At 53.4% G+C, this 27,119-nt stretch overlaps 1 protein-coding gene across 1 annotated transcript; it reads left to right on the forward strand.

The window, feature by feature from the left end:
* The first annotated feature begins 939 nt into the window (after positions 1-939).
* Positions 940-26,786, forward strand: EHD3 (EH domain containing 3). The gene is made up of 6 exons (XM_006183166.3): positions 940-1,835; positions 10,489-10,665; positions 14,052-14,149; positions 22,178-22,590; positions 23,259-23,423; positions 26,118-26,786. The coding sequence occupies exons 1-6, from the start codon at positions 1,609-1,611 to the stop codon at positions 26,643-26,645; spliced, it is 1,608 nt and encodes a 535-aa protein (XP_006183228.1). The 5' UTR covers positions 940-1,608; the 3' UTR covers positions 26,646-26,786.
* The last annotated feature ends 333 nt before the right edge of the window (positions 26,787-27,119 follow it).

Genomic DNA, 27,119 nt, shown 5'->3' on the forward strand with positions numbered 1-27,119 from the left:
TGCCTTATAGTGCTGCTGTGAATGTGAATTCAAGTAACACTCACCCAGAACTTAGCCCAGGCCCCTGTACGTGGTCAGCACTTAATGTTAACAATGATTAGTAATAATATTATTATTGGCTCCTTATCCCCTACATGGTTCCAGTTTTGGCAAGCAAAGCCTTTTGCACCTGGCCCCAGTCACTCCTTTCCACCCTCCTGAACCCCATACTCTAGTTAGCAACCTGTTTACCCTGCCTTCACCACACCAAGTTCTTCCATGTTCCCATGCCTTTGCAAGTGCTCTTTATGCCTCCAGGAATGTCCTCTTTCTCTGTAGGTTCATCATTTAAGATCCAGCTCACAGTCCTGCTTTCTGCGAGCCTTTCTCAAATTAGCCAGACAAAAAGAATGCCTCCTCCCCTGTGCAGCCGTATCCCTTGGCTCCCATCTCTTTGCAGCCTGCCTGGGCTGGAGCTCTTGGAAGGGAGAGACTGTAGATGCTCATCTTTGTGATCAAATTTGTAACCGCAGCCACCAAAACTGAGGCCGGGCCATAATACCAGCTCAATACTTGTGGAGGTTTTGCTTGTTTTGTTTGGTTTTGTTGGAAGGAATGAACAAATGAATGAATGAGTGAATGGGAATGGTTTTGACTTCACTCCGAACCAGGCAAAAGGTTTGGGTAGTGACAGTTTTGGTCATTTAAGGTAAGCTGATATTGGACCGTTCTTTCCATGCTCCCAGGAATACATTCCCAAATAATAGAGTATCTGTCTTCCTAAGGGACTGAACTCAGTAACTAAGGGACAGTCTACATTTAAGAGCGAGGAGAGCGTGAAGCAGGTCAACTCTGTCTTCGCAGCTGTCCCTGAGAGGGCGCTGTTCCCAAATCAAACCTCCAGAGGCCGGGACTGAAATACCAGAGCATTCCCACAGGACTCAGCATCTCTCCCTTCCCAGGCAGCGAGCGGTCGCGGGTCCCCAGTGGGGCGACTGCCCACAAACATGGCGCCGCCCTGCTCAGCTTCTCCTCGCCAGGGCCGCCGAGCCGGGCCAGCCCTGCCAGTACTCGGGGACTTCCTCCGCGAGCCCGCTTCCTGCAAGGCTGGCATTTAAATCGGCGCCTGGGGTTGCAGGCTGCGGCTGCGGATGCTGAGCTGTAAGCGGGGTGGGCAGCGCCACCGCCTCCACTGAGCCTCTGAACTGGCGGGCAGGAGCAGAGTCAGAAGCATCCCTTACCTACATCCGAGCCAAAGCGAGAGAGGCCTGGGGAAGACCGGGGACCCCCGCACCTGGCATTTAATTGCAGGTTTGACTTTATTTCCAAGATCGCAGTCCCCCTGCCCAGTCCAGATATTTTTCCTCCCTCCGGCCTTGGTTGCTGGATGAATCTGGGGCTGGGCTTGGTCCCAGGAGTAGGGGAGGAGCGCGTTCCCGGCCCCGCGCCGTCGCCGCAGGGACCCCCAAGCCGCGCGCCCCGGCCATGGTGAGGCTGAGCCCCGCGCTCCGGTGAGGCGGCGGCGCGGCTCGGAGCCAGGAGGGCCCGCCCTGCAGGACACCTCCCTCGACGCGGGGCTCCGTGCCCTCCTGCTGGGACTGCGCGAGGGGGCAGCGAGTGGCGACCGCGATGTTCAGCTGGCTGGGTTCCGACGACCGCCGGAGGAAAGACCCCGAGGTCTTCCAGACAGTGAGCGAGGGGCTCAAGAAACTCTACAGGAGCAAGCTGCTACCCCTGGAAGAGCACTACCGCTTCCACGAGTTCCACTCGCCCGCGCTGGAGGATGCCGACTTCGACAACAAGCCCATGGTCCTGCTGGTGGGCCAGTACTCCACTGGGAAGACCACCTTCATCAGGTGAGACTCCCGGGACCCTGGCAGCACACCCTGCCCCCCAGCGCTTGGGCCCTCTGTCACTCCCGATGTCCCCTCCTGCCTGGGGACAAACCGGAAGTCTTCCCTTGAAGACTCTGAAGAAATCTTTGTGTGGCAATGTCCAGAGCTTACCCCACAATTTCATTGTGGGTCCCCCACCCCGTCCTACCTAGTGTCTTTCCACTGCACTTAGCCCTTGGCTTAGGTGGTCACCTTGAAGTGTTCAAGTTCGGCGCCATCCCTATTCTTCCCATCTGTTGGATGGTGAAACTGAGACCCAGGAGGCACAAGTGAGAAAGCTCCTGGTTGCAAGAGTACCTTATGCTGGTAGACGTGTTTATACCCGCAGGTTGTAGGGACATGCCTTTGATAGTCAGAACCACTTCCCTTGCCTTTTAAGTCTTCAGCCACTCATATAGGGACTTTTCAGTTGCAGCTGAGGATGTGGGCCCGAAGCTTGTGGCCCCCTGTCTGGTAGAGCCACTTGTCTTTCTTTTATCAGTTTCCTCCTCTGAGCAGAGCTCCTCCATACAGCTCTCAGAGACTGGAGAGAAGCAGTGTTCAGAAGCAAATGCTTTTTTTCTTTTCCCTTGATCTTAATGGCTCAGTAATCAGATTAAAGCCTTTTAGAGGTGGGAGGGATATTGGTAATAGTCTCATCCAGCCCCTTGACTTGTTGGGGTAATTGAATCAGAGAAGTTAGATGAATCGCCCAAAGCCATGTAACAGAGTGGGAGGCCAACCTAGGATGCAGGACCTAGGCTCATGGGAGGAGATGGTTGGCTAAATGCCTATAACTTTGAGGGTCAGTCATCCATACCCTTGAATTACAGAATCCTTGGGCTGGAGGGATCCCCAAGAAGTCAGTTTGTCCACCCTGCATTCAGAGAGGTCTGCATATTGGCCACCAGTGTCATTAGCATCTTTCGTATCTTTAGAGGACAGGCTTCATTCCAGTCCTTAGTCCACACAACCTGCCATCTTCCCTGGCCTCATTCACAGCCATTGGAAGCTGTTGAGGGTGTTTGTGGCCCTCTGTGTTGAGAGTCAGGCTCGTAGAGAGCGGTGATGGGTTCAGTGACCACCCCCCAAGTCAGTGGTGCTCATCTCCTACAGAAGGTTTCAAAGCAGGGGTGCTCATGTTTCCATTCATTGACCAAGCACCTGCAGCATGCAAAGCATTCTGCTTTGTTTGGCAAAGAGAACAGAAAAGTTCACAGTCTGGTTCCTGATTTTCTAGATACTAATTTTCTCCAGCACTCAGCTTTTAACACAAGCAGGGCATGCGCCACAATACCATGTCAAGTCTGAACAAAACACCTGAAGACTTTGCCCTTGTGGACTAGACAGCCTGGCACTCAGCAGCTTTGAGAGGCTGAGTGATTGCTGAAGAAGTTGGGTTCCTGGGGGATGCTGGCTTTTGGATACCTTAGATGGTTAGAACTACAAGGACCTTTAGCGATGAATCTAGTCCATTCCTTCTTAGCTTTTCAAAAGGTCTGTACCTACTTTGAAAATCTGATGAAATCTGTGGACCCATCTTTAGAAAAAGCACGTACATCCCAAATTTCCATATAATCTTGAGGGTCCAAGGGCTGCCTTGGACTTTAGGGTAAGAACCTTTGATCTAATCCATCTCCCTATTTTGATAAACACCCAAAGTGCCAAGGGCACTTCAGAGTTACCTGGGTTCTGGGCCAGTTTCCTTTGTAATCAGTGACCTCCACCTGGCGTGGCTGATGCCCTGCAGGGAACACAGGCCATTTACAGATGGCTCCTGCCCTTGCACGGCCTTCCCCAGCCCTCCGGACACACTGGTTATAACTCTTAGTATGTTAGAGCGTCTCCTCTCCTAGCACCAGCACTTACAACTGTGTCCTTAGCTCCCAGGGACCTCATCCAGGGTCTCAGAGACCTCGTTTGCAAAACAGGAGGGGAGATGGGGAAGGTGAGTGTCCCTGGGGGTAGGATCCTGAAGCAGCAGATGTGTTTAAGTGCCTCTTGTCTGAGACACTGTCCTGGCTTTGCCTGAGTCATGCTGGCTGTTAACCGGGTCTAAGAAAGTGGCAGAGCAGGGTTGCCACAGATTATTCCTTATCTGAGGGAGACAGGAGGCCGGGAGAGGCAGATCTCTCCTCTTTCTTATCCTCCCAGTGCAGGAGTTCTCCCTTCCCGCTCATGTCAGTAACTGAATTTAGCTTGTGTATCAAAACCTGTCTCCCTTTGAGGAAGAGGCTACCAGCAGGGGAGGAGGGTTTGGAGCACAGGGAAGTCCTCCAAAACCAAATTACATGTTTTCCTTTCTTCTCATTAAATCCACTGAACAGTTTTTTTTTTAATTGGAAAATGCAGACAAGAATAAATTTGCAGAGGAAGGAAAAAATCCCTGGTCATCCCATGACTCAGGGGAAACTATTTTAAATATCATATATATATATATATATATATATAATATAATATATATAATATATATATAGAAACTATATATATATATAGTTTCAGTATTTTTAGGTATTTTATAACACAGTTGAGATCATGCCATAATGTAATTTTGTATACTGATTTATTCATTTCACTTATAGCATGAGCATTTCCTGGGTCAATTAAAGACTCTTTGTAAGCATTATTTTTAAGAGCTATAAGATACTTCACTGTATGCCTTGCAATTATACATTTAAGCAGCCTACTTCTTTTGAATGTTTTAGGTTGTTTCTCTCTTTTTTTTTTTTTTTTTTTTTTTGCTATTGAATATCTTTATATCTCTTTGCACAATATTTTCCCACATATTATGCTGTTTTCTCAGAGTCCCACAGTGAAATCACTAGGCTGAAGGTTGTACAGAGCTTTGAGGCTTTTAAAATTTTTTTTTTTACTTTTTAATCTTGGTGTTTAGAGTCATATTTCTGAGTTGCTTTCCAAGAGGGGAAGTTGGTACAAGAGCCCCTCCCCAAAGCAAAGAGGGCTCCACATCGGGTATCAGCCGGCCTCTCCCATCCCTGCTTCTTGCCTTGAGCGTAGTGATTCACTGAGGTCTGTGTTCTGGCCTGAACCTGCAAGGGACCTTTCCCTCAGAAACAAAGACTTGTCTCTTCATCCCCTGGCCCTTGGCCTTTTGCCTCCTCTCTCAGTTATATGTACTTGCCTCTGGGTCTATTTCTTGTCTCAGGAAGAACATGCAGAAAAGGACATTCTTCTAATCGCTAATTAACGTGCTCTGATCTCTGCCTGAAATAACTTCCCTGGCCTAAGGCCCGGCGACCCGGGGTAATAAACTAAGCAATCAATTGGCCTGGTGGCTGCTTCCTTCAACACAGGCTGCCTCTTCGGAGGACAGTAGCTCTGTGTCCCTCTGGCCCTGGCTGCCTTCCCTCCCGCCTCTGCTGTTTTTCTCTCTTCACTCTTCCTCCCTCTGGCGTGCAGCCTCCAGTCCCTCCTCTCTGGCACCCTTTGCCCCTGGTCACAGAGGTGACTAGCTGGCTGTCGCAGGGGCTGAGGAAGGCTGTGTCTCAGGGACTTCAAGCGAGGCCTGGCTGGACCACGGCGGTGCTGGAGCAGAGGGCCAGGGGCATTGGGTACGAGGCCTGGGTCTCCACAAGGAGATTTGAGCAGGTCTTGAGGGTCGTCTGGCCCTTCTAGAGCGTGACTCGGACTCTAAAGTATGCATGAGCACATGGCGGGGTGGGGTCGGGGGCTGCTCAGCTGGCCCTCCCACCTCCCCCACTTCTTCAGGGGGCTCTTTGCATCCCCCTGCAAAGGTGACCCTGCATTTCCCTCCCTCATCACCTCCCTGGCAAGCCCACTGCCTGGGCCTCAACACCTCCCCAGGCAAGATGATTCTCCAGGAAGCAGAAGGGATAGAGAAGGGGCCGGACTTCCATTCCAGGTAGACCCTCTGACCCCCGCCAGGCCCATCCTGCCAGCCACAGCCCCTGGGGCTCCTCATTTCTGTCCTCCCTCCGAGGTCTGTGGACGTCCTTCTCCCGCCAGGGCTCTGATCTGCTGGTCCCTACGTGGGGCTGGGTGAAAACCCACCCGCAAGGCCTGAGTGTTGTTCCAGGAGCAGCGGGCCAGGGGCGCGGGGTCCACCTGCCTGAGGTCAGCTTAAGATCTGCCTTGAGACTTGGGTGTGCAGAGGGAGGGCATCAGGAGACGCGTGACGGAGGAGAAGGGCCTCTGAAGAACAGGGGAACCAGGCCATGGGAAGAACGCCGGCCGGTTCAGCAGAACCCAGGCTCTGCCAGGCGCCTGCCCCGTGGCCTGGCCAGGAAGTTCTAACCTCTCTGAACCATGCAAATAGTAACCGCCACCTATAGGGTCCCCCTCAGGACTAGGAGGGAGGGAGAACCAGGGTAGGGCCAGGTATGTTCCAGGTGCTGCGCTTGCGGCTTTATCATTCCCTCTCCTCTTCCCAGCGGAGTCTCTAACCAGAGAGGCTGAGAGACTGGCCCTCAGGAAGGGGAAGGGACCGGACACCCCCATCTGGTCCCGCCCACAGTGCGGCGGGCCCCGGGGGAGGGGTGTGCTGGGAGCGGGCATCTTGCTGCCCCCTCCCAGGCTGGAGGCATAACCTTGGGCAGTGAGGTGAGGTCAGTCAAGACAATCTGGCCTCCCCTCTCCTTTGTGCTGGGACCACTTTGTCCCATGGTGGGGGCTGCTGTGCACCAGGGACGGTGGTGGCTGCTAGGGGAGCATGGAGCAGCTCAGACCTCAACTCAGCCATCGAGTCCCTGTTTCCTACTTCACTTTGTGTCCGTGGGGTGCTCTACAGTCTCCCTAAAGCCCCGTGAGGCCGAAAGGGCAAGTATTATTGTCTTGACCCCTTTTTAAAGCTTAAGTACACGAGACTTAGACCAAGGACACAGATACATGACACGAATACCTATAATACAAAACAGAAAGTGATGCATGCCTTTAGCATCTACCTAAAATATGCAAATTAAGAGCTATGTGATTTAGGAGGAAGAAAGTGAGTAATTAGGTTTGGAGTGAGGTGGGAATGAATCAGTTCAGGCTTCACCGAAGAGACACCAGTGCTGGATTTGGAGTCCAGGTAGAAATGCTCTGAGTGCCCACAGGCAGTGAGGAGGTATTCGTGTTCTCTAACGACTGTCTCTGCCAGTCCGGGCAGGTGTCTGGTATAACCGTTGCTTTTCCCAAACCTCATGTATATCATCTTAAAACCTTCACTCTGTTTCTCTGAGCTCGTTAGAAATGCAGTATTATCCCATTTTATGAACTGGGAAAACTGAGGCAATGGGTTCTTGAAGCCCTTGCCCAAGGCCACATCTGCAATTGAGGCACATTCCTTAACTGAGCAGAGACAGAGGGTCCAGCCAGTCCGAGGCCTCCACAGGCATAGTTTGTGGCCCCAGCCCCTGTGTTCCTCGCCTGGGCACTGTCCCCAGCAGCGGGGAGGTTTGGCCACACTGCTGCAGAGACAGGTCCACTGGGGGCAGACTGGGTAAAGATTCTTGGCCCCATGCCTTACCCAGGGTGCTTAGGTCACCAGTAAAGCAAGCCACATGCTTAGACTGCCAGCCAAGCAGGACACCAGAAAATGAGGGAAATGTTAGGAAATAATTTGCTTAAGAAAAATATGAAGAGGAGTAGTCATGGGAAAAATCAGAATTGCACTGGGCTTCCTTACACCCATTTTATTTAGGGTTTAGTATTTATCTGTTTCAGATTTGATGCAAGGTGGGGTGGGGCGGCACCCAAATCTTTTCAGCTCTTTGGGCCCCTAAATATTTTTATTCGGCCCTGAGCTCGGGCTACCTCTATCTCAATTTGCTCACCTGCAAAATTGAAATTATGTGCTGCTAGAACTGATTAAGTGGGATGATCTGGGAAAGGTCTCAGAACAGCACCTGCCTCACAGTGGGTGCCCTGCCTGCCTGTCCCTCCTGTATTCTTTCGCATCTCCCTCTCAGCTGCTCCCACCCAGGCTTGAATTAACTTTTCTTTTTTTACACTGCTGTGGGAATGTTTGCGCCTGGCAACAGAGGCGATCTGTATCACTCCCCATAGAGAAGCAGCCATGAGATCCCTCAATAGGTTTTCCTCTCTGGACATAGTAGCAGCTTTGTTAAGGGGGACCTCAGGGCTGCAGGCCATCCCCAAATGTCCCTGAGAATTTACCCAGCCCTGGGTTCTCTGCTTCGCCTGGCTGTGTCCCTGGACTTGGTTTTGCCAGACCAATGTGTGGTCAGCAAATCTAGGGTCAGGTGGGTTTAGCAGAGGGGCAGGACAGCAGGTCCAGTCTCCAGGCCCCTGCTGGGTTGCCTGAGGCTGTGGCTCCAGAACATCCCAGGAAGTGACCCCCACTGTGCTGGGAAGCGTCACCCTGTCACCCTTTGTTCATCTGCCAGGGCACTGCGTCTCTCTCTGGGTGGAATCTGAGACGCCTGTGTCAGGGAGATTCTTCATCACTGCTGGTTGGCCCTTTTCAGCCTGGGCATTTTTGAGGCTGCCTCAGACTGTCTTTCCACCCTTGTCTATTTCAGCCATCCCTCCTCCTGCCTCAGGATTTGCACATCACATCCCCTGCGGGGCTCTGCTTGGGGCTTCTCACCCAAGCACCTACCGAGACAGGTGCTTCCTGCACAAATAGGCAAGACTGGAAGGGGTTTCCCAGTCATGGCGCTGATTCTCATGAAACTGCTTCAAATTCCGAGACTGTATTTTGAGAGCCAGTGGGCCTGCTCTGGTCACCTGATAGCAACAGCTTTTACACGCCCCTCACTCACTGAGGCTGAGCGGTGGGCCCCAAGACAGACGTTTATGGAGATGAGGAGTTCCTGGTTTGTGGGCCCGGAAGCCCCTCAAGGACGTGGCCCCTGGCCGGCCTCCTGCCAAACCAAATCCCTTTGTGTCCGCCTTGTCTCACTTCTCTTTCTAGTCCCAAGGAGTGCTCAGCCCTTGTGTATTTCCTGGCCAAGGAGAGACCTCCGGCAGGAAGGGAGACAGTGAATATATTGGTTAGGAGCTGGAATTCTCAAATCCAAGTGCCGGGTTCAAATCCTAACTCTGCTGTTTACTGATTGCGTAACCTGCAGCAAATTGTTTAAGCTTCATCTTCTCCTCTGTAAAATGGGATGGTCACCTAAGGGCCAGGTACTGGTTTCAGTACTCAAGGTCTGTAACTAATTTAACCCTCAGAACACCCGGTGAGGTGGGTTCCCCCTGGGGCCCGTTTGGTGATGAGTCACAGTGCTCATGTCAGAGGAGACGTGACCATGGAACAGTACCATCTGGGGAAAGTCTAGAACAGTGCCTGGCATGTCTCGGGTGCTTCATAAATCGAAACGATGGTCTCCCATGTTAGGGAGGAAGGTGCTGAGGTTTGCAGGGGTCGAGAACCTTCCGAAAGGCACACCCCTTGTGGTTAGAGGAACCAGGTCTGCTGGCTCCAGGCCCTGAAGGTCCCTGCCTCTCCCCTGGGACCCTGAAGGAGAAGTCACGCGTCAGAAAGCAGCAAGTGCCATCCAAGTGTGCAGCTACGGTGATGTGTTCTCATCACAACGCGCCTTTCAGAACGGTCCTCTGACGGGAGGAGATCCTATCCTCACACCCAGATTGTTGGGCTGGGAGGCTGGAGGGAGATGAGGGGCTCCCCAGAGCAACCTAAAACCTTGGCTGCAGGCGGGGCGGCCCCCCCCCGGGCAGCAGCTCCGCCCCCGCATCTCCCCTGCCAGTTCCTTGGTTCCTCGGGGAGGGAGCCCATAGCCACCGGACTTGAACTGCCCTGGAACCACGGAGTAAACCAACAGCTCAGAACACAAAGGGATGTCGAGGAGCCGGAAGAAACCCCAGCGAGTCTCCCTGGCTGCCACCCCGCTGGGCAGAGCCGGCCCACCTTGGGGTGGGGAGCACAGGGTGGACAGAGAGCTCAGCCCTTGGACCACCCGTGGACAGTCTAGAACAGTGCCTGGCACGTCACAGGTGCTTCATAAGTCTGAACAACGATCTCCCATGTTGGGAAGGTGCTGAGGCCCTGACTTTCCGTGAGGCCTTGATCAACTTTCTGGCAGTGATTTCCTTAGTATAGAGGACAGTTAGCAAAGGATTTGGTAATAGTCTGATAAGAGTTTGGGTTCCAGTTGTTTTACTTTGAGAAAGCCACGTAACCCTTCAAAGCCTTGGTCTCCTCAGTGCAGTCGTCCCTGCATATCCGAGGGGACTGGTTCCAGGATCTCACCTCCCCTGCAAATGCTCGAGTCCCTTATACAAAGTGGCCTAGTATTTACATATGTGTGTAGAACTGAATCACTTTGTGCACACCTGAATCTAACACAGACGACCTTCAGCTGGGAAGTCTACAATATTCTGTGTAGGAATCGGTTTCCAGCCATTTCTGAGTCCAAACCTTGCTCTTTTTACCCTCTACTCCTTCAGGGAGGGAAAAAAAGAAGGGTCAAGAAGGACAGATTTGATATTTTAAGTTCAGCTGAAATCCCACCTTCTGCACAGAGGTTTTCAGATTCCCCATCCATGAAGATCTCTCCCTGCCGTGAAATCTCCCTGCTCTGGACCTGCCCCTCTGCTGTGACTCACAGCTGTGTCTGCCTTGTGGTAGACGTGCAGTGTTGATCTGTGAACAGAATCCCTGCATCGTGACTGTGCTCCCTCCTGCCAGGTACCTGCTGGAACAGGATTTTCCTGGCATGAGGATTGGACCCGAGCCGACCACTGACTCCTTCATTGCGGTGATGCAGGGAGACGTGGAGGGGACCATTCCGGGGAACGCCCTGGTGGTGGATCCAAAGAAACCTTTCAGGAAACTGAACGCCTTTGGCAATGCCTTCTTGAACAGGTGAGTGCAGAGGTAACACACAGGCCTTGGGGGCTCTCTTTTCTTCTTGGAGTGTGAGAAGTGAGAGGGCGGAGCAGGGACTTGGAAGTCTGTACTTTTTCCAGACCTGAAATCTCTCTTGATTGTCCCTTTCTTGCTGGGAATGACCACCATTGATTAGGGATATGCAAGCTGCAAATGCCGGGCTGATTTCTCCTTATCAAGGAGCAGGGAAAGGTTCAACTAGTCAAATCACATCTCTCGAATCTGAACCTCTCTCCAACAAAAGCACAGAGGGCTGCTCTGTGTGGTTCTCAGCTTTTTCCTAGACTCTGGAAGGGATTTGAATTCAACTGGAAGGAGGCAAGGGAAGGTTCCCCTCTGATCCTGGACATTGTTGGTACTTGGGGGAAGGAGCTTGGACTTAAGGTAGAAGCCCTGGCTTTGAGCACTGACCCTCCTACCAAACTCACTGTGTGACCTTGGACCAGTCACCTCCTTAGGACAAGTCAGCCTGCAGACACCAGGGTCACTGGGTCAATTTGAGTGGAGGAAGCTCTAGAGATGCTTGGCAAGGTGACCTGGGCCTCCCCATTATTCTGCTCAACTGGAATACAGGCTGGCCCCCAATAACGCTTGTTGTAGCCACACCACAATTGTGCATGTGTATTGCATTAAAATTCTTTTAAGCTGCTTCCTCTAATTGAAGGCATTTAGAGTAAAGGTAAAGACTATAGGCATTGGCTTCAGACTAACTTGGGTTCAAATTCTACCAAATAGCACCACGGATGTTAGACAGATCACCTAACTGTTGTGTGTCTCACTCTTTCCATCTATAAAATAGGATAATAGTAATACCCTCCTCCAAGGCCAGAGGACTTTGTAGAAAAGTTGGCATTTGACACAAATGTTTGATGATGAATGAAATTACACTGAAAGGGTTTTTTTTTTTTTTAAGGATATTCCAGGCAGAGATACGGGGAAAAATATATATAAGCAGGGAGAATTAAAAGAATGTGGCTTAATGCAGGAATACTCTGATGAACATAACCACACTGCGTACATACATAGAAGGCATTGTGAGGTTTCTGCTCTTCTGTAAGCACATCCACTGAGGGAATAACAAGGAGTGGGGGCTGTGGGGGAAAGCCCCCTTCCCTCCCTGCAGCCACACGCAGGGAGGCTACACCTCAGACGTCTGCTTCCCATCTCCGTGCTGCCCAGTGGTCTTCTTCGCATCCCTCAACATCCCCTCTCCCCTTCTCTCCAAACACTCCAGCCTCCTCGCCCAGCAGATGACCTTGCTTCCTGTTCTAGAGAGGATGGAAGCCCATCTCCATGGATGCCCTGTAATTGGTTTGTTTTCATCTGTCCATACACGGCGTTTATTTGCATCGGTCCTCCCTCCCCCTAGCCTACAGAGAGTGGAATCCTCTCTTTCCCCTCAAGGTCGGCCTCCTCCCTCCCTGCAGTGTGCTTTGGGGCCACCTTCCCAGGGACCGCCTCATCAGGTAGTCTCCTTCTTACAGCTCCACCCTCCCTTGGCTCCTTCTCCTCCACATGGAACAATCTCCTCTTGAAAACCCTACAGGAGGCCCCACCAACTCTCGCTCTCACTTTCCACCCATACCAAGTTTCATCTCCTCACTTCTTCCTGTCCCCTAACCTGCGGAACATGGCTTCCCCCTGTCGCAGCTGCCCATGTGAAGGTCATCCAGACCTCCTAGTGATAAGCCAGGAGCGCTCTCCATCCTTACGTTACCCCATCTCCCTTTGGTATTGGTTTCTCTCCATCTCCATCCCCTCTCCACTGCTTGGGCCTCCTCCTGCCTCCCTAGCCAGACCCTCTCCAGTCTCCTCTGGTCCCCTTCTTCTCTGGCTCCTGTGACCTGGTGTCACCCTTAGCCTTTTGCCATTCTCTCTCCATGCCTTGACGACAGCCCTGACCCCAGACACCAACCCCACGTTCATGACCTTCTGGTCACCAAGTGACAGAAACCCAGCTCAAACTGGCTTCAGCAAAATGTGAAATTTCTTGTAGAAAGAAATTCTGGGGTGTGCCTTAGAACCTAAGGACCAGAGTGTGGCTGGGCCCCTGGCATAAGGGAAGCCATCAGCGTGGATAGGACAGGGGCTGCCACGTCCTTTTCTGCCCTGGTGTCTAGCAGGGCGCCACAAACACAGCAGATGATGCATCAAGATTTGCTGAAGTGAACTGGACGGCCTGACAACCATCATGTTGGACTGTGTCACTCTTTTGCTGAAAATGTTCCAATGGGCTCCTACTGCCCTCCATGTAAAATCCACATTTCTTAACGCAGCCCTCAAGGCCCTGGTGATCCGGCCCCTGCCCCCCCTATCCGGCCAGTGTCTTTGTGCTCCAGCCTTCCAACTCCACCTTAGTGATGAGTCCCCCCTGGAATGGTGCCTGCTCTCTCTCTCTCTGTCTCTCTCTCTCGCATTTCTCTGCCACACTCGCACCTGCTTCTACTAGTTCCCCAGGGCTGCCAGAACAAATTACCACAAACTGAGTGGCTTTAAAATAACTCTTGACTCAGAGTTCTGGAGGCCAGGAGTCCAAAATCAAGGTGTTGGCAGGGCCAAGCTCCCTCCAAAGCCTCTGGAGGAGGTTCCTTCTTTTCTCCTTGTGGCTTCTGCTTACTCCGGGCATTTATGGGCTTGTGGCAGCGGAATTCTGATCTGTCTCCATCCTGACAGGGCCACCTTCCCTCTGTGCCTGTCTGTGTCTTCACATAGCGCTCTCCTGTCTTATAAGGATGAGGCGCCCACCCTACTCTAGTATGACCTCATCTGAACTGATTATGTCTGCAATGACCCTATTTCCAAACAAGGTCACATTCTGAGCTACTGGGGGCAGAACTAAAGCAGATCTCTGGAGGACACCATTCACCCACTAACACGGCTCTCTCTCCATTATTCTTTGTCTCAGACTGGAACTGCTGTCTTCCCTCCACCACACACACACACACACACACACACACACACACACACACACACACACACACACACACTGCCTCCTCCAGGAAGCCTCCCTGGAAGCCTTCTCTCCACCTTAGATGTCCCGAGCCCTTCAGACCTCCCTTGGGGTGCTGGTCCCATCGCATGTCATATTGTGGTTGTTCTTGTTCATACCTGTGTTCCCTGGGGGGCAGAGGTCAGGGTCTGGACATCATGGTGTCCCCAACAGCAGGGGCTCACAAACTTAGGACCCCAGCTGCCTGGGGATCACCCCGGGAGTGTCCTCAAAGTACAGCTCCTGGGCCCACTGGAAGGTGGCCAGGCTTCAGAACCTCTGCCCCAGGGCAGGGAGGGTTAGGATGCGGCCGCAAGGTTTCGAGAGACCACGGGATGGTGGCTCACCGCAGGTCCCCTCTCCACCCATGCAGGTTCGTGTGTGCCCAGCTGCCCAACCCCGTGCTGGAGAGCATCAGCGTCATCGACACGCCGGGGATCCTCTCTGGGGAGAAGCAAAGGATCAGTCGAGGTAAGCGGGGCACCTGGGAGGGTTGCCTCTTGCTCTGCGCTGTGTTCCTTCTGGTCTGTTCTCTCACTTCCATCCCAGGAAAGAGGCTCCCAGGGCCTTGCTATCTCTTAACAAGCCAGCGGTGCCTCGTGTACCATGTGGGGTCATCCTAAGCAGGGGCCAGTGGACAATTTCAGGTCCACTGTAGCTCAGGACACCACTGGCCTCAGTCTTCTCATCTGTGAAATGGAGACATGACTGCCTGCCTTACTCACCTCATCGGGTTTATTCATGGGCCAGACCCTGGCTTGTTTCTGAAGTTCCTGCCATCCCTGCCCCGGGGATTAGGGGGTACAGTTCTGCAGGGAAGCAGATGCACTTCCACCAACAGCGTGAGGATGGCTGTGTGCTCTGGGCATCAGACTAGGGAGCTGGTATGTGAAAGCATTTGACAACTGCTCAGTCCCGACAGATGTGGGTAACTGTTCATCAAGGGAGGTTGTCGTGGTGGTTAGGAGATGAACTCTGGAGCCAGGCTGCCAGAGTTCCAAGCTGCCTCTAATGCTTCCTGGCAGGGTGACCTTGACAGGTTTCTTTCCTTTAGCTGGTTCATCTGTAGAGGAGGGGACATCTTTCTTTCTTCCTTCCTTCCTTTCTTCCTTCCTTCCTTTTTCCTCTCTTTCTCTCTCTTTCTCTCTCTCTTTCTATCTCTTTCTCTATCTATCTATCTTATAGGGCTGTCTGAGGATTAAAAGAAATAGTGCAGGTAAAAAGCTTTCTGCCTGGCAACTAGCGAGTGCCCGAGAAACATGAGATGTTACAGATCATCATCATCATCGTTTTTTTCTAGCTCTAAAATACTAGATGGATTCTGTAAAAAGCTTGAAACTACAGTCCTGGCTCCCCACCCCCAGCCTCTCCTGCCACACCCTGCTGTGTGCCCTGGGTAGCCCCCTACCCTTTCTATGCCATGTACTCTATTTCTGGTAAGAAAAGCTGATGAAGCCACACCCACCCAATACTGGAGCTGGGAGCTGGGCTGGAGCCAAATCAGCACTCAGAAGCCAGCTTCCTGGAAGGGAAGACTTTGGACAGGCAGGAGTCCTCTGGGCATCAGCCGGAACTCTCCCCCGAGCTGACCTTAGGTGACTATCTGCCTTCCTCTCGCATGTGCCTCGTGGGTGAGGGGAGCATGTAACCCACTGCCCTGGGCGGGGAGGGCCGTTTCACCCGCTCCTTCCGGCCGGCCTGCCCTCTGTAAGCACCCTGGTACTCTGCTTAGGGCCCCACGGAGGGGCAGCTTGGGTGGCTCTCTCTTGCTTTTATTTGTCTCCCTAAATACTCCCTCTCTCCATCCAGTCCCCACCCTCACCCCCTAAGGGTTCATCTAGACTCATTCTGAGTTTAGGCTTACAGGGGATTTACTGTTTCACACAGCCTCCTCAAGGAAGGCTCAGGGAAGGCCAACTTCTTGACCTGAACTATCTAGGGTAGGTGGCACGTGGACCTGCAAGGCCAGTGCAGCCTGACAGGTGGGTGGGTCCAGAGGGGACTCCAGCCTTCAGGGTTTCCAGGGGCACTGGATTGGGAGTTCAGAGCATTGGGTTTTAGAACCTGTGGGTCTCAACAGGTCACATTTGTTTCCTGCTGAACCTTAATGTCCCCGTGTGTAGCAAAGGGTAATGATATCCATCACTTGACCTAGTGAGGTCCACAGACAGTAATGGAAATACAGACATCAGCTCTGGGTCTGGATCCTGGTGAGCTCCCTTCCCTCTCCATTATCTGCCAGCCAGGGCCGCCCCTTATCCAACCCCAAGGGAACCTATGTGAGTGGCCTCCCTTGCAGTTGTGCAGTGCACAGCCTGTGCAGCTGTATGTGGCTGTCCCGCTTCTAGGGACTCCTGCCTTCTCAGCTTCTGTTCCATTCCCTTTTCCTGTTCCTCTGTCTTCTCTCCTGCCTTTATCTTTGGACCTCAGTGGCTGCTCCACGGCAAACTGGGGGCTTGGTTTTCTTGCTTGTCCTTCCTGTCCCCTCCCACCCCTCACTGACTAAGCACCAGGTCCCCCCCTACCTCTGGGAGGAGTGATGGTCCTATGATATCTACACAGGCCAGTTTATTCTCTGCCCTCCTGAGTCTAGACTAGAAATGCAGCTGGCAGAAGTAGCCTGTGATTAAAAAAAAAAAAAAGAGCTGAGAGCTGGGCTGCCGGTCTTGCATCGTCAGCCCAGGGCAGTGCTGACCTCAGCGTTCCACAGAGACTGGAAAATCAGGGAATATCAGGCCCCCTCAGACGTCAGAGGCAAATGAGGAAAGTTTCCAGTATGAAGAGACCTTCCTCAAAATCAGCCAGAGAACCTATAGTTCAGTTTATACCTACACACACACCCCCACACTCCCTCCATTCCCGCCTGCGCACACACGTACACGCAGCATGTGCACAGAACCCAACACATTTTGCACACTTCTTGCCAGGGGCTCTCAGAACTCGAATTGGTGCTTCTTGCCTTCCTCCAGCCCAGAGCCAGGCAGGGCCCCATGGACAGTCCGTGCATGGCCCCTGGGTAGCCCTGCTGGAGCGCACCTGTCTGAGGGCGTGTCAAGCCTGAAATCCAGCCCACGTTCTGCTCACCAGGCCTCCCGCCAGGCACACGGCTGTGTCTCACCAGAAAAACAGGACTTGCTGTCAAGTCCACACAGAGCTACCTCTGGGCTGCGGCCCCGGTGTGCCACATTCTGGAAAGTGAGCTACTCTCAAGGGCTCCCCAGGCCGCAGGCTTCACAGGAGGGAGCACTCAGGCCCTGGGCCAGAGCTGGGCAGAGTGAGGTCCTTGTTCAGGTTGTGGCCTCTCTGCCTGGGCCCGGGGGTGCGGTGAGTGTCTTGAGGGGAGAGAGGAAGCAGGGGACATCCGGGAGCCTGAGCCCTGGAAGTCCCGGTCCCGCCCTTGTCTCTAGATGCAGATGCACTGGGATGGGCAGGAGAGGGGCTGGGAAGCAGTTCCTGGACGTGACAGGATGTGCCCAGCCCAATCTCATTACTGGGAAGAAGCAAGGATGCAGTGGGAGTGGGAGGGCTCCGGAAGCCAAGTGTCCTCACACTTGGGAACCACATTTCCTGTCAGCATCTCAGCGAGAAATCCCCACAGGCCCCACCCTTGAAAAGCAACCCCTCCACGTGTGGTTCACATCACTCCCAGCAGACCTGGTCCTGTACAGGTGAGCTCGGTGGGGCCAGAGCAGGTAAAAACTTGCCGGGTCTCAGAACTGGGATGGGGACTCTGGTCCCCATGGTTCCCAGCACAGTGCCTTTCAGCACATTATCGTGGCCTGTCCGGAAGGAGCACAGGGAGGAGTGAGGGCAAACCCACACCTACAAGTTTCCCTTGAGGGACCTCAGAAGGTCTATGCTGATCCTCACAGCCTCCCATCCCCGACCTGTCCTGTCATTTTCTGGGGCTTCTGGGGCCCCAGACCACATGTGGTACATACATGCCTGTTGGGGGCATCACTGCGGAGACAGAGCAGCAGAGTCCTGAGTCCCTTCCAAAGGGCTCGCCGACACCTTTTGTCATTGGAGAGGCCTGTGATGAGTCTCTTGGGCCACTTTTCAAGGTTACTTCTGGGAGGCACGCAGTGTGACCTCTGTTCCCAATTGTTGTCTGAACTCTTCCCACATTCTTTTAATTTCTCTTTTGCTAAAATGTCTTCAAATATTGAAAGAGATTTTGGGGGCAGGATCGTACCTTTTATGTACCCACCACAAGTAACTGTCTGGTGGGAGGGCTCAGACCCCTGAGCTCCAGCCTCGCAGGGCTCTGAGCCAAGAAAGGAGAGTGGATGAGAATCAAGGGTCTGGGTCCTGAGTTTGCCACCACCTGGCTGTGTGAGCTTGGGTGAGCCCCTTAGCCTCTCTGCCCCTCTCCCTTCCCTATCCGCTGTCCCCTTCCCTTGGCTGGTTACCTCCTGACACATGGAGAATTCTGAGGATCAGATGAGATTGTGTGGCTGCAAACACAAAGCAGTGCAGCCTTGTCAGCACCGGGCACTGCGTTCCAGGCCGGGGAGGAAGCCAGGGATGACTCAGGAGTTGCTGCACTTACTGTCTCATCAATTTCCTCTGCCTGCCATCACTTAGAAGTGCTTTCTTTGCAGTCCTCTGGAACCTGGGGGCAGTAGGGAGAGCCCCAGATCCCTGCAGGCTGCCCAGTGTCTGATTCTGGTGCCTGCAGACCAGATCTCTTGGAGCCAGCAGACTTGCTATGGGTAATTCCAGGAAGGCCAGCTTCACCGTCAGTCTCTCGGAGCTTGACTCTCCCACCACCCACTAGTCCACATCTCATGAGCCCCCGGGCTGCAGCAGGTGCTCAGGGGCTCCTGTTGTGGGCTTCAGAGCCACAACAGCGGAGGAAAGGGGCCCTGTCTCCGCAGACATCACAGCAGAGCCTCCAGACTGAGTCTGGGCCCTCCCTCCACTATCTTGTTGCCGTGGTTCTACTATTGACCCCTCATCAGTCAGTCATTTTTATCCCATTTTACAGCCAAGAAAACAGAATCAGATTTGCCCAAGGCCACATAGAAAATAAATGGGACAGCTGATACGCATAAACCCAATCCACAGAAATAATTAGATACCCAGCCTGGAGGCTGCTGGGCTCTGAACAGTCAGGAGCAGGGAAGCTGAGCTGCAGAGAAAGCCCACAGAGTCTTCGCTTAACCCTTATGCAGCCACACCTGGGGAGAAAGCACCTGCATTACTGAGTTTGTGATTTGATAGCTGCTTGCCAGGGCATGCAAAATTTGCAAAACTAGAGGGTGAATTGAAGGCCTCTGTGCTTGCGAAATCCTGGAAAGATTTCCCCAAAGCCATCCACCTGTCCTCAGACAGGAGCAGGCTTCACATAGGCACCTGGGGTGTTTAAGACCACAGCCCCCAGCCTTCTGTCCCCCTGTCCTGCAAGAGCTTCCTTGTGTCTAAACTCCATCTTGCTGTACTCCCCACCCTCACACCTCCAGTCTCAGAAGCAGGGAGTGGTGAGCTAAGAAAGGAAACCCAGAGATCTAGTCCAACCCCCTGGTTTAACAGGCAGAGAGAGACCAAGGACCAGAGAAGGAAGGCTGCTTGCCTAAGGACACACAGCCATTTAATGGCTGAGCAGAGACTAGAGGTGAGCTTTCCCTGGCCAGTGCTCCTCAGGTGACCCCTTCAGAGCATACCCATCTCATGGAAACTGGCGCTTGGAAGGGGGCAGAGCCAGAGGAACGGCCAGGGTCATAGGCAAATGGTCTCACCAGCATCCTTTTCTTTGGATTCTCACAGCAACCCTCTGGCAGGGTCTAGTGGATTAGTTCAAAGACCAGAAAACTGAGGCCTGGGGGTGACTTTTTCACTGTCCCCAGGATATAAAAGGCAGAACAGGGCTCACATTTCAGTTCTGTTCAGCCATGACTGCTGGAGCACCTTCTGTGTGCTGGGCACCGTGCTGGGCGCAGGGGAAGCTGAGAAGGGCGCCCTCTCCTGGCCCTGCCCCACCCCGCTCCCAGGGCGTGAGGGGATGATGCATCCAATGACTGTCCGGACGGTCCCTATGCTTTCCACGGTTCCCATGGTTCCGTGCGTGAGCAGAGAGGTAGGTCTGCCCGAGGGCGCCTGACCTGGCCCTGGGGGCAGGAACAGCCAAGGGGCCGTGCTGTTCCGGCAGCAGTGACCTGTGCTGTCACTCTCCCCCCCGCCCCACCCCACACGGGGGGCTGGTCAGGTTGCTGGGATTTGCTCCACCCCCTCCAAAGCCCTGCTCTTCTCCGAAGCTTCTCTGGCCCCTTCACTTTCCGCAGCCCATGGGTGGCTGCAGCGCTGGGCTTGGGGTGGGAAGACCTGAGTTCTGGTGCTGATCCTCCTGCAGCTGCATGGCCCTGGGCACGTCTCACCCGCCCTGAGCCTTGTCGTTAAGCGCCCAGGGCTGGCTGCTCTGGCTGCCCAGTGGCTGTGTGCTGAGCTCTGAGGGCGGAAATGGGCTGTGCGGGGATGGGGTGGGGAGGACACATGGCGTGGGGTGGGGGGGGGGGCAGCAGCAGCTCTTCCCAGCTGCGCCCCACACACACACACCATGGCCTGTACTGACACAGCTAAATCCTTGTCAGGCGAGATTTGGGAATAGGTCTCAGCAGAGTGCCAGAGGCCTCCGAGCCCTGCTGCTACGGGGAAGGCAGACTTGTGAGAGTTGCAGGCACCAGAGCAGCAAGGCCATGACCCCGTTTCTGGGTGGGGAGGTTGGGAGAGGCGAGTAGGTTGCCCTGATTTTCTGAGCCCTCTGGCCCCCTTCCTGCCCCCAGCTCTGGGGGACTGCCTTTGGGTGGTGAGACTGAGACTGCCCTCCATCTGGCTGTGCTGAAAGAGATTAATAATATCCTGGAGTCAGCATAGGGAAGGGAGGGTGGGAGGGGAGAGAGTGGGTACAGGCTGCAGGCCCACCTGGAGCAGGAGTGCAGGGGCCTCCTAGGCTCCGGGGGAGCTGCTGGCTGGGCGTGTGCGTGGGATGTGGGGGAGGCAGGGAGGTGCCAAGTGCAGGACCGCTGCCCGCCTGGCCTGTGCAGGGAGCCCAGGGCCCCACGGCCTGGTCCAGTCCTAGACCCCCACTGGCCCGCGATTGAGCCCTCATCCCAGAAACTCAGGTTTCTTGTCTGGGAAGGATATTACTTCTCACTGTGCTTGCCTCTGAGGGTGCTGTGAGGGTGAAATTGAGGTTGTGGTGTGAACTGAATTGCGAACTGAGCCATCTGGGTTTTAACAAGCCCTCCAGGGGATTCTGCTCAAGTTGAGAACTGCTGGTACAGGCGATCAGAGCAGCTTCAGTTTGACTCAGTTGCAAGGCGGCTGCCTAGTGACCTGCCCTGGTTTCTAGTCTCCTTCATGAAGCAGGGCAGGGACTGCTGGCTGGCTTTTTCCTGATTGCTCAGTCTCCCACTCAATGGTGGCAACAAGCTTAGGGCCCCAGGGTATATGCCTCTGTAACCCTTGTAGTGGGAGCCAGGGTTGTTGATCCTACCGTTGGACTTCCGACTTTCTTGCCAGAGCTGTGGCACTGGGGAGTGGCAGCAGGCCTGATACCTCCATTTGCATCCCAGTGCTGCTGCTCCTGGGCTGTGTGCCCTTGAGCAAGTCACTTTACCTCTCTGAGCCTCACTTGACCATCTATTGCCCTCTATTTTCTAGAAGAAGATACTGAGGCACAGAGAGGTGAGGCTGCTTCCAGCTCTTAAGGGTCAGTGAATATGAGGCTGAATCTGCAGACTGTTGACATGACCCTCCCCAGCCCCTCCCAGATCCACTGCTACTTGGGGTTGAGTGGAGCAGGTGCTGTGGGGCTCCTGTAACCAGCCTGATCTGAGGCAGCTCAGTACCCAATAACCAAGGCATGGCAGTTAGAGATCTGTCACATCCTACGGAAGAAATCCCTTGTGGTTTTAAGAGCTAGGAATTTGGAGGCTGCGTCCAAGGAGTAAGGAAGGAAGTGAGCTCATGGACCAGCATGAGAACAAGGCATGTGTCAAGAGCCTCAGGTTTCATCCAGACCAGTGATCTGGTCTGAACCGTCATCTGTATCTTACATGTTTCTGCTTCCCCAGTTTTCAGGCCTTGTTAAAAATGTATAGGTCTTTATTCAAAATGTGTTCAGGCAGGGTTCCTGGCTGCTAAATACAATAAGCAATGATAGGGAAGCTGGATGGTAGTTGTGCTTTATGGGATAATGATGTTAGTCATAATAACTAGCATTTACTGAGCAGCTGCTGTGTGCTGGGCTCCGTGTGTCTTTAGTCCTTTAAATTCTATTAACTGGATACTATTAGTCGGCCCATTTATAGATGGGAATAACACTGACTCAGAGACATTTGGCAACTGGCCCAAAGCCAAATAGTGAAAATGTGGAGGAGACAGATTTGAACCCAGATCTGACTCCCAAGACATTGTTTCTACAGCACTGGCTGCCTCCCCCCAAACCCCTACCCTGTGCCCCCAAGTCCCCAGCCCCTGACTCTGCTCTGCCGGCAGGGTACGACTTTGCTGCCGTCCTCGAGTGGTTCGCCGAGCGCGTGGATCGCATCATCCTGCTCTTTGATGCCCACAAGCTGGACATCTCTGACGAGTTCTCAGAAGTAATCCAAGCCCTCAAGAACCACGAAGACAAGATGCGGGTGGTGCTGAACAAGGCCGACCAGATCGAGACGCAGCAGCTGATGCGGGTGTACGGGGCCCTCATGTGGTCCCTGGGGAAGATCGTGAACACCCCCGAGGTGATCCGGGTCTACATCGGCTCCTTCTGGTCCCACCCCCTTCTCATCCCAGACAACCGGAAGCTATTTGAGGCCGAAGAGCAGGATCTGTTCCGAGACATACAGAGTCTGCCACGAAATGCTGCCCTGCGCAAGCTGAATGACCTCATCAAGAGAGCCAGGCTGGCCAAGGTGAGGCTGCCGGGGGGAATGGGCAGCATAGGCGGGGACAACGGCTTGGGGGAGGGGGTTCAGCTGTAAAAGCTGAGCTGCTGCCCGCCCACGCGAGGATGTCCCATAGGCACTACATCAGGAGCATCAGTCATGCCAGCTCTGGACGGGGGGTGGGAAGGCAGGGTCAGGATAGTGTGATGGTTATGATCACCTGCCCTGGCATCAAATGGCCAGATTGGAGTCAACTGCCCAGTTTACTCTGTGATCCCAACCCCAGCAAGGGCCCTGGTCTCTCTGTGCCTGTTTCCACATCAGTAAATTGAAAGACTTAGAAGATAAAGTAGAATAAAGAATGAGAAAGCCTTCATCACAGTGCCTGGTGGCCTCTGAGGTGCTTGGTACATGTGAATTGTTACTGTCTTCCTCGTCATCAACCCCATCACCAGAATTATCATCCCTGTTACTGCCTTGACCTTAACCTCCCCACAACTTCACCTTACCCCTAAGATCTAGCAAAATAGCTCAGTGCTGCAAGCAGCAGAAGAGACAAGGTGGAGACAAAAATTATTTCAGAAGTAGGAGCAGGTGGAGGGATTTACAGGAAGAGATGGGGTGGGAGCTGCCCTCGAGGAAAGGAAAGAATCAAGGTCTTGATCCAGAGGTTTCTCTCTGCTCCTGTTATGCAGGTCCATGCCTACATCATCAGCTCTCTGAAGAAGGAGATGCCCTCGGTGTTTGGAAAGGACAACAAGAAAAAGGAGCTGGTGAACAACCTGGGCGAGATTTATCGCCAGATTGAGCGGGAGCACCAGATCTCACCTGGGGACTTTCCCAACCTGAAGAGGATGCAGGTAAGCAGGCTCTGGGGCTCCAGGAAAGGGACAATGTCACACAAGCTGGCTGAGCAGCCTGAGCTTGAAGGAGGACCCCCTTGGATGCCCTGGTGTGAAACTCAACTCAGAACCAGCAGGCAGGCAGATGGCCCAGGGTCTGCCCTCCCTGTTGGATTGACCCCGGCCTAACAGGTGCCGTATCTGGGCCTGGGGTAAGACACAGAGCCCAGGGCTCCCAGTGGGGCAGGGGTGTTAGCAGGTGTTTGGAGTCTGACACCTCCAGTTTTCCCAGTCACGCCTACCGCAGGTTTGGACTCCCCACGGGGTCACGTGAAGCAAAGCAAGTCACCTGACAAATGAACATTCTCTTGGCCTTTCATTGCTTAAGTTTACCACTGAGCTCCCACTTGGGAGCAATTTAGGACATAAGCTGTGGAGAAGCAGAAGTCTGCACCGGAGATCGCCATCTTTGGGGTGCACCGTGGGCTCCTCTCTTGGGCTAGGGTCTGTGACACATGGTTCTTATGCTATCCCTGAAACAGTCCCCCAGGGGAGGCATTTCCTCCTCCTTTTACAGATGAGCAAACTGAAGTTTACAAAGGTAATTAACCTGCTTAGGGTTTTCTGAGTGTAGTGTTCACATAGGCTGCAAGTAGAAACCCCAGAAGCTGTCCACGGTCAGTACAATACTAACTGGATCCTCTCTGAGCATCTGTCTCCTCATCTACCTATTGAGGTTACAAAAGCCCCTCCTTGTGTGGAGACTGTGAGTATCCATCAGATAACATGTGCAAGGCCCTCAGCGTGGCCTGGCACAGACTATGCTCTTAAAGTGCAGTAGCAAGTTAGGGAAGATGTCACCAGTAGGGGAAGCTGGGTAGTGAGTACAAAGGACCGACTTCTCTGGACAGTTTTTGCAGATTCTCATGGTTCTGTAATTATTTAAAAATAAAAAACGTATTAAGGATGAAGCAATTAGGAAAAAAACAGCAGCAGATGTAGTAGTAATGTTGTTTTTGTTCTTGTTACTGTTAGGGTTTCAGAACATCAGTACAGTACCAAAGAGGCATTTTTCAGTTTCCTATCTGTCAAAATGAAAAGAAAGACAAAACAGACATCCAAAGTATGCGTTTGCTCATGCATCCATTCATCCCTATAGCCGCCTACCATGAGTCAGTCACTAATTTCAGAATTGCTTTCATGTAATTTGGATTTCAACTTTCAGTTTCTCTTTCTGTTAAGAATTAATGATCTGTAAGCGCACGTTTGCGGAGGATGACATTTGATAGGGATCATATGACTTTTTCAAATGGGAAGAATCCTTTTGCAGCATAAATGGTTTCACCTTCTTGCTCATTTGCCAGTCGGACGTCAGGTTCTGTTGTTAGGGATGCTGCATCAGTAATGGAAACAGTTGTCCTGTCGGGGCACATGTGGGTTGGTGGAAGCACCCACTGTGTCCCCTGGAAGATATTGGGACCTCTAGTTGGGAGCCCACCAAACACCTAGATGTGGACAGGCTGGGAGAGACAGAGGGACCTAGAGCAGAAGAAAGGGCTTGTCCTCCCTGAAGGGAGGTGAGCACGCCCAGCCTCACACTTGCTCTTGAAATGTAGCTGTGGGCGTTTTCTGAATTTTTCTGCGGTGACCTCACTGTGCTTGTCCTGAGACTGTCCCCTGTGCACCGGCTCCTCCCGTGGCCCTGAGACTGCAGTGGCCAGAGCCAGGGCAGAAGTGGGAAGCTCTCATCTTGTCATTATAGAGGCCAAGGAGAAGCTGGGTGCTGGAGACCCAGGACCTTTCAAAGCGGCAAAGACATGCAAAGCAGGAACATACTTCATTTACAGTGTGGTGGGGTCTTGAGAAGTCAACGAGGGGAGCTTTACAAACCTGCCTGCCCCCCCCCGCCTGCTGTGTCAGGACCCTCAGGGAGAAGCCGATGGTTGAAAACTCTTTCCAGATAATCCCGTGAGCGCCCTGATTAAGAGCCGCTGGCTTGGGAATGACCTTTGCCTTCTGCTGTGATTTGTTTTTCGTTGCCTGTGCCTCCGTTTTTCCTTCCCTAAATGGCAACAGAATGTGATTGCCTGCTCTCACAAAGGCACGAGCTGTGGGGGGCAGAGTGAATGAGATCATTAATGGAGTGACAGCACTTCCGGCGTTTTCAGGTGTCACCCTTACCGAGGTGGACACCCACATGACCCAGTCTTCAGCGTTCAAGAACTAGCGTTCAATAGCCAAACTTAGAGGGGAATTTAATTAGTCATTCCCTAGGTATCCGCAGGGGACTGGTTCCAGGACCCTCCACAGACACCGAAGTCCACAGATGCTCAAGTCCCTTAGACAAGATGGCACAGTAGAGTTGGCCCTCCTTATTCATGGATGCAGAGCCCTCGTATACAGAGGACTGACTGTATGTGTTTTCTGGAACATTAAAGGGAATCCAAATGGATCAAACAGATAATTGTTAAGTTTCCCTTTCTTTTCCAATCCCTGTCGCTGTTCTGCTCTCTCCCGAAAAGAGCCAAGGGCCAATGTGCCTTTTTTCTCCTGCTCTCATATCTTTTATGATTTTGTGATGTGGATTCACTTAGCCTCCAGGCCAAAGAGCTGTGACCATTCTTGCATTAGTAGGAGGTAGCCTCCCCAACGGGGGAGGGATCTCCTTCCATTGCCTTCCATCCCCACCTTCTTTTCTCCCCCTCTTCCCAGGACCAGCTACAGGCCCAGGACTTCAGCAAATTCCCACCTCTGAAGAGCAAGCTGCTGGAGGTGGTGGACGACATGCTGGCCCAGGACATCGCCCAGCTCATGACGCTGGTGCGCCAGGAGGAGACACGGCGGCCCATCCAGGGGGTGAAGGGCGGAGCCTTCGAGGGCACCCTGCACAGCCCCTTCGGGCACGGCTACGGGGAGGGGGCTGGGGAGGGCATCGATGACGCCGAGTGGGTGGTGGCCAGGGACAAGCCCATGTACGATGAGATATTCTACACCCTGTCGCCGGTGGACGGCAAGATCACAGGTGCCAACGCCAAGAAGGAGATGCTGCGCTCCAAGCTGCCCAACAGCGTGCTGGGCAAGATCTGGAAGCTGGCCGATGTCGACAAGGATGGCATGCTGGACGATGAGGAGTTCGCGCTGGCCAACCACCTCATCAAAGTCAAGCTGGAGGGGCATGAGCTGCCCAGTGAGCTGCCTGCCCACCTTGTGCCCCCGTCCAAGAGGAAAGCTGCCGAGTGACGGGAGGTGCAAAAGTGCAGAGCGGGAGGTGTTAGAGGAGCTGGGAGAGGCGATGTCACATACACACACACAGACCTTGAGAACAGCACTGCAGACCAGAGGGGACAGTGATCCCCAGGTTTCCAGGTGGATCTTCAAGTTCTTGGCTTTGGTTGAAGCACAGGCACACTCCCAGGGCCCCAGGTGTCAAGCCTAGGTCTCCAGCCCTCCTTCCCTCCCATATCCCACTGCCCGGAGACCTGCCTTCCCCTGCAGAGGTGGTTCCCTTGCCCACAGATGGCCCACCCACCTCCCGATTCTCCCGACTCAGAGCAGATGGAGAGGGCTTTTCACTGAATACGCAGTCCATTTTCTCCCTGTGCTTTCTCCCCCATCTTTGGCTTCCTAGTACGAAATCTGCTCTGGGACCAGGATATGTGAGGGAAGGTGGGGCGGCCGGCTACTGCAGGTGGGGAGGGGAGAGGGAAGCACCCT

The sequence above is a fragment of the Camelus ferus genome, chromosome 15, assembly GCF_009834535.1.
Source record: "Camelus ferus isolate YT-003-E chromosome 15, BCGSAC_Cfer_1.0, whole genome shotgun sequence".
Taxonomy (NCBI): Eukaryota; Metazoa; Chordata; class Mammalia; order Artiodactyla; family Camelidae; genus Camelus; species Camelus ferus.